Raw genomic sequence first — 6,000 nt, forward strand, 5'->3', positions numbered from 1 at the left:
CACAGCCAAGCCCCAGAAGCAGCCTGACACGGCAACCCAGCGACAGTTCATGACCCAAACAAAAGGCCCGCCCGTGGGGAGCAGGGCAAGGGGAATGGGGAACTGGACCCCGACTCAGATGCCTGAACAAGCACTGGAAATCCTCCAGCGGTCCCACAGACAAACGTGAGGACCACCTACTCTCTGACAGCCACCACCCCACCCCCCGCCTTCTCAGACATTCTGCTCGTGTCTGCACTGCTGCTGAATGGGCAAGGGCGAGGTGACCAGACCTCCAACCCGCAGTGGCTCAGACCAAGGCTGGTCACCCGAACGGAAGGAGCTGCAGGGGCCAGCCTGGCCTGCAGACACCAGCTAGGCCCACCGGACCGTCCCTCTCTGGGGTTTCAATCAACACCTGGACAGAAGCTCTAGTTGGTATGGAAGGACACACAGCCGAGGCAGTAGTGTTGGCACCTCAGCCAAACAGAGGCCAAACAAGAGGGTGGAGAATGATGAGGGAGCAGAGACAGACCCGGAGGGAGAGGAGGTGGGGGCAGATCCCCACAAGGAAGCGTGGGGCACAGAACCAGAATGACAGCAGGACCTCACTGGGCCCAGAATCCCTCCATCCCAAAGTCCCAGCTTCCAGCCCACGGGCGCCCGCAAGGCGACCTCACTAGTGCAATGCCTGCAGGAAGCCTGCCTGAGGACTTCACATGTGCCCGGCACCTTGTTCCAGATTAACTCAGGGAACCTTTGCCACAAGTCTCAGAAGGAGGAGGTATAACAATAACCAGCCCTTCCCTCGCGGGCTGTGGTCAAGAGTGGATGAGCTAACCCGGATCAATCACCTTACAGTCCTGGACTCACTTCAAGGACTGTCATCACCGCCATCCATACTTTCCAGAAGAGAACAGCCTGGCGGACGTAAGTCACTTAGCTGCACTCTCCTTAGCCTCAATTTACACCAGGAACACTGCCTCACAGGGCGGGCACGTGCCTCCCTCAGCAACTTCTAGAGCTGGGCCTGAGCTGACCACCCACCCCAAGACTGCGCCAGTCAGCGTGCCCGCCCTGCCTCGTGCCACAGCTAGTTTGAGTGGGTTTCTGTTCCTGACACAGTGACACAACAACAGTCTATCATCCGGTTCAGAATGTCAACAGCTTCCTGGGCAGTCGGTGGGCCCCGGCCCACGGTTCCCTAAACCTGGGCCTAGGAGGGTGAGAAGGGCACCTACACAAGGGAGCCGAGGCCTCCGTGACACGCTGGTGCTGTGAGGCAGTGACAGTGACCAAGCATTTCACTGCGCCAGGCGCTGCAAACACCTACCCCACCAGGAGAGCCGGGCTCATCCATGCTCCCAGCCTCACCGCCCACCCCCCCAATACCCCCACCATGACCTGCTCTAGCTAAAGAAAACAATCACGAACCACAGGCAAGCCTGCTCGACCATAAGGAACAGGTCAGAAATGCTTAGCCACTTTTAAGCAAGCTACTCCCTGACCCCCAAGCACTTGGCTACGAAGAGCACAAGGACCTTTAGAGCTACGGGTTCTGTGACCTTCCCCCTTCTCCTAAGAGTCAAAAATAATGGTCACCATTTGTGATCAGCTTGCATGTGACCAAGTTCAACAAATCACTGCCAAGAAGAAAAACAGGCCCCAGGGGCTCCCTGATGATTTGTCAACACTCACTCAGGTGAGAGCACCTCAAAATACCCAGGCTCAGCAAGGAGAGCAGCCTCTGTCGCTCCCGAGCTCAACAGGCCCCGACTGCCCTGAGCCCTGGCCTCCGTGCTCTCTCTCCCGCTCTCCCACCCCTGCCACCTGCAGACGTAACCCAGCCACTCCTGCTGCTTCTCGAGCCAGAGCTGTGACAGGAGGAAAGGAGGAATCGGGAGACACCTACCTGCAGGGCCGTAGGAGCCCACGCCACTGACCGGGAAGAGCACATCGGCGTCGCCATGCAGCACGTGCAGTGGAGCCCAGCTGTGCATCTGGGAGAGGCAGGCAGCCCCGTCTAGCGGCCTGCGGGGGGAGAACACAGCTGCACATCAGGGCCGAAAGCCCCAAGGGCCCCGAGTAGTACAGCACCTGATGGGCCTCCACAAGCCCCCTCTTGGGAACCAACCAAGCCATGAGGGGGATGAGAACAGAAGCAGGCCTGGGTGGGAGTCGGGAGCCAGCCCTCCGGTGCTCACTCTTTCAGCCCATGTTTACTGAGCACCTCCTACCTGCCCGGCAGTGCGCACACACTCTGTGCTGGCAAAGAACCAGCCAACAGTGTCCATCCTGCCCTCATGGAGCTTACAGTCTACTGGGGGAAGCAGACATGAGGCATGTAATCCCACAGGAAGGTGTGAAATAGCAGCTCAGGTCTGTGGAGCTGGTCGGGAAGGTGGTGGAAGGCTTCCTTGAAGAAGGGAGGTTTGAGGTGAGGACGGAGGGAAGAACCAGTGTCACGGGGGCGGGAGGTGGGGGCAGCGTGTGCTGGTGCTGAAGCAGGAGGAGGCCCCGTGGGCTCCAGGCTCTGAAATGACCTTGGGCTAAGGTCCCTACGCCTCGCTGGTTCTCAAACCCTCACAAGTAAAAGGACAGAACCAGACCGGAGGGTGTCTGGGTCCCTTCCAAGAAAGGGGGTCAGCTCAAATATTAGCCAGGCTCATATGATCTGTTATACTGCCACCTTATCCGCCAAGTACCAAACTAACCTGAGCCATCTTTGTGACGCCAGGCTGGGCCAGTTAAATCTGAGAAAGTATTTGCCCACTGCAGCATCTGCCTCTGGACAATCAGGCACCACTGACAAATACCGGGAAGCATCTGTGCAGTACTCAAAAGTTTATAAAATCACGTCGTAAATCAGTTGTAAAGAAGACCAAAGCAGATCATAATCATACCTACTTAATGGAGGGAGGGATGAAGAGGAAGAGGAGGGAGAGGGAGAGGGGGAAGGGGAGGGAGGGGAGGGAGGGGGTAGGAAAACAACTCAAAGAGATCATGCGACTTGTCCAAGTTCATCACTTGGCCAGAACCAAGGCTTCAGCCCAGGTCTTCCAGATCCAATTACAATGAGGTCTCCTGGCCACTGCCCCATCACTGACATGATGTATATAATTCTTCTTTCGTTTAGAGCAGGGATTAACAAAATTTTTCTGGAAAGGACCAGATAGTCAGTTTTAGGCTTTGTGGCCATAAGTATACTTCCTTGTTGGTTTTTTGTTTGGTTGGTTTTTGCTTTTTACAACGCTTTAAAAAATGTAACAGCCATTCTCGTCTGGGGGCTTTTGCGGTACGCGGGCCTCTCACTGTTGTGCCCTCTCCCGTTGCGGAGCACAGGCTCCGGACGCACAGGCTCAGCGGCCATGGCTCACGGGCCCAGCCGCTCCATGGCATGTGGGACCTTCCCAGACTGGGGCACGAACCCGCATCCCCTGCATCGGCAGGCGGACTCTCAACCACTGCACCACCAGGGAAGCCCTGTCAACTCCTCTTTTAAGGCCTGTCTGTAGACATTCTTCTTTGAGGACTCTCGAGCTTTTGGTCACATGTTTGACACGGAGCAGGACACACATCAAGTAATAATCCTAACAGACTTTTGCCAGCTGTGTCATTTAGTCTTGCAGGTAACACACAGGACGCGGCACAGAAGAGGAAGCGCCCCCGACCTGTGTGCCCAGCCGCAGAGCCAGGTTCTGGGGTGAACTTGGCTCTGCCTCTACAATCTGTAAAGAACCGCCCGCCCGGGGCTCTGATCCAGCAGCTGGCAACCAAGGGGACTCCCAGACACCCAGAGGTGGCCAGGGGCACCCCTCAGGACACGGCAGCAAAACCACAGGCCTTTCCCGGCCGCTGCACCAGCTCCAGGCAGGTGGGATTTTCTGTTGTTTCTAAGGAGACCTCTTGCCACTTTCCAGCAACACATGCAGAGCACAAAGTGAAGTCAGGTCCCACCAACTAAGGTTCGGACCCGAGTAAAAGTGGCCAAAGGCCTCCACCTAGAAAAGGAGTTACATTGAAGTGATTCCTAAAGCAGAGACCAATTCAGAATACGGGGTCAGAGTTGGGCTTAGAAACAGAACTGGTGTTGCTTTTCATTAGAAAAGTAAGACACTTACTTTAAAACCTACAAAATGCCATAAAGAGGAGGGGGAAAAATACACCCAAAGCCCCATTACCCAAAACAACTGAGGTAGACACGCTTTCCATAGTGTCTTTTTTTTCTTTCTTTCCTCACATGCTTTCCTTTACGAGGTTGTAATGAAGCTAGATGTAGGTTTTTATATTTTGCTTTTTTCATTCGATATTAATTCATAATTTCATCTTCATACTACTTAGATACTCTTAGATGTCATTTAAGATGTTTAAGATCCGGAACATTAAGATTTAGACTACAAAATATTCCACGGTTAACTGTTCCTCTGTGGTTGCACATTTTCATCAGGTTCATTGCTTAGCTTTTCTAAATTAGCATGTTGGTATCTAGATGCAGCAAGCTTTTTCCTGAGGCTGGTCCTCAGGGTAGCTTCCCAGCAGTGGAATTACTAAATCAAGGGGGATAAACATTTTTTTTTTTTTTTTATTTTGCGGTACGTGGGCCTCTCACTGTTGTGGCCTCTCCCGTTGCGGGGCACAGGCTCCAGATGCGCAGGCTCAGCGGCCATGGCTCCCGGGCCCAGCTGCTCCGCGACATGTGGGATCTTCCCGGACCGGGGCACGAACCCGTGTCCCCTGCATCAGCAGGCAGACTCCCAACCACTGCGCCACCAGGGAAGCCCGGGATAAACATTTTTAAGGCTCCTGACATGGTGTCAAACTGTTTTCCCCAAGGGCTGGGGACATGACCAGCGCTCTATCAGGATGACCCTAGCACCAGCCATACCTCATCATTATTCCACAGTTAACGTCTGCTATGTGTCTGGAATATTCCAACCATTGAGGACACATTGAGAGCAAGCCTTCCAGGCAGGGTGCTCACCCAAGGCTGCCTTTCACCCAGTTCTTTTTTTTTTTTTTTGCTGTATGCAGGCCTCTCACTGTTGTGGCCTCTCCCGTTGCGGAGCACAGGCTCCGGACACGCAGGCTCAGCGGCCATGGGTCACGGGCCTAGCCGCTCCGCGGCATGTGGGATCTTCCCGGACCGGGGCACGAACCTGTGTCCCCTGCATCGGCGGGCGGACTCTCAACCACTGCGCCACCAGGGAAGCCCATCCAGTTCTCTTTTTAAATCTTGACGAAGATGATGGGCAAAACACAGTGTTTGGTTTCACTTTGTGTTTGCTTAATTGCTGGTGAAGTGCAAAGTTTTTCATGTTTGTAATTCTTGGTGAACTATATTTTCACCCCACTTCCCTGTTGATGTCATGGAGCATACATAAAGTGACAGGAAATCCCCTTTCTATAATAAAGATATTATATCCTCTTTTAAGAAAAAACAGGGACTTCCCTGGCGGTCCGGTGGTTAAGACTCTGTGCTTCCACTGCAGGGGGCGCGGGTTCGATCCCTGGTTGGGGAACTAAGAACCCGCATGCCACCTGATGTGGCCAATAAATAAATAAATAAATACTTTAAGAAAAAAACAAAAGCAAGGTCAACACTTATAAATACTGAGGTAGTTAAAAAACTAAAACCAGAACTACCATACGACCCAGCAATCCCACTACTGGGCATATACCCTGAGAAAACCATAATTCAACAAGAGTCATGTACCACAATGTTCACTGCAGCTCTATTTACAACAGCCAGGACATGGAAGCAACCTAAGTGTCCATCAACAGATGAATGCATAAAGAAGATGTGGCACATATATACAATGGAATATTACTCAGCCATAAAAAGAAACGGACTTGAGCTATTTATACTGAGGTGGATGGACCTAGAGTCTGTCATACAGAGTGAAGTCAGTCAGAAAGGGAAAAATAAATACTGTATGCTAATACATATATATGGAGTCAAAAAAAATGGTTCTGGGGCTTCCCTGGTGGCGCAGTGGATGAGAGTCCGCCTGCCGATGCAGG

The 6,000-nt window shown here is 52.9% G+C and overlaps 1 protein-coding gene across 5 annotated transcripts in view; it reads right to left on the minus strand.

Annotated features, from left to right (window-relative positions):
* Positions 1–6,000, minus strand: part of SNX29 (sorting nexin 29) — a 541,330-nt gene that overhangs the window by 464,639 nt on the left and 70,691 nt on the right. For all 5 annotated transcript variants that reach the window (XR_003003188.1, XM_024744175.1, XM_024744176.1 and 2 more), the window contains exon 9: positions 1,892–2,010. Coding sequence is in view for 4 of the 5 variants with exons in the window: in XM_024744175.1 (XP_024599943.1) it covers positions 1,892–2,010 (119 nt within the window). In the remaining variant the exon portion in view is untranslated. The remainder of the gene's footprint in view (positions 1–1,891; positions 2,011–6,000) is intronic.

The sequence above is a fragment of the Neophocaena asiaeorientalis genome, unplaced genomic scaffold (genome assembly GCF_003031525.2).
Source record: "Neophocaena asiaeorientalis asiaeorientalis breed wild unplaced genomic scaffold, Neophocaena_asiaeorientalis_V1.1 scaffold91, whole genome shotgun sequence".
In the NCBI taxonomy this organism is placed as follows: Eukaryota; Metazoa; Chordata; class Mammalia; order Artiodactyla; family Phocoenidae; genus Neophocaena; species Neophocaena asiaeorientalis.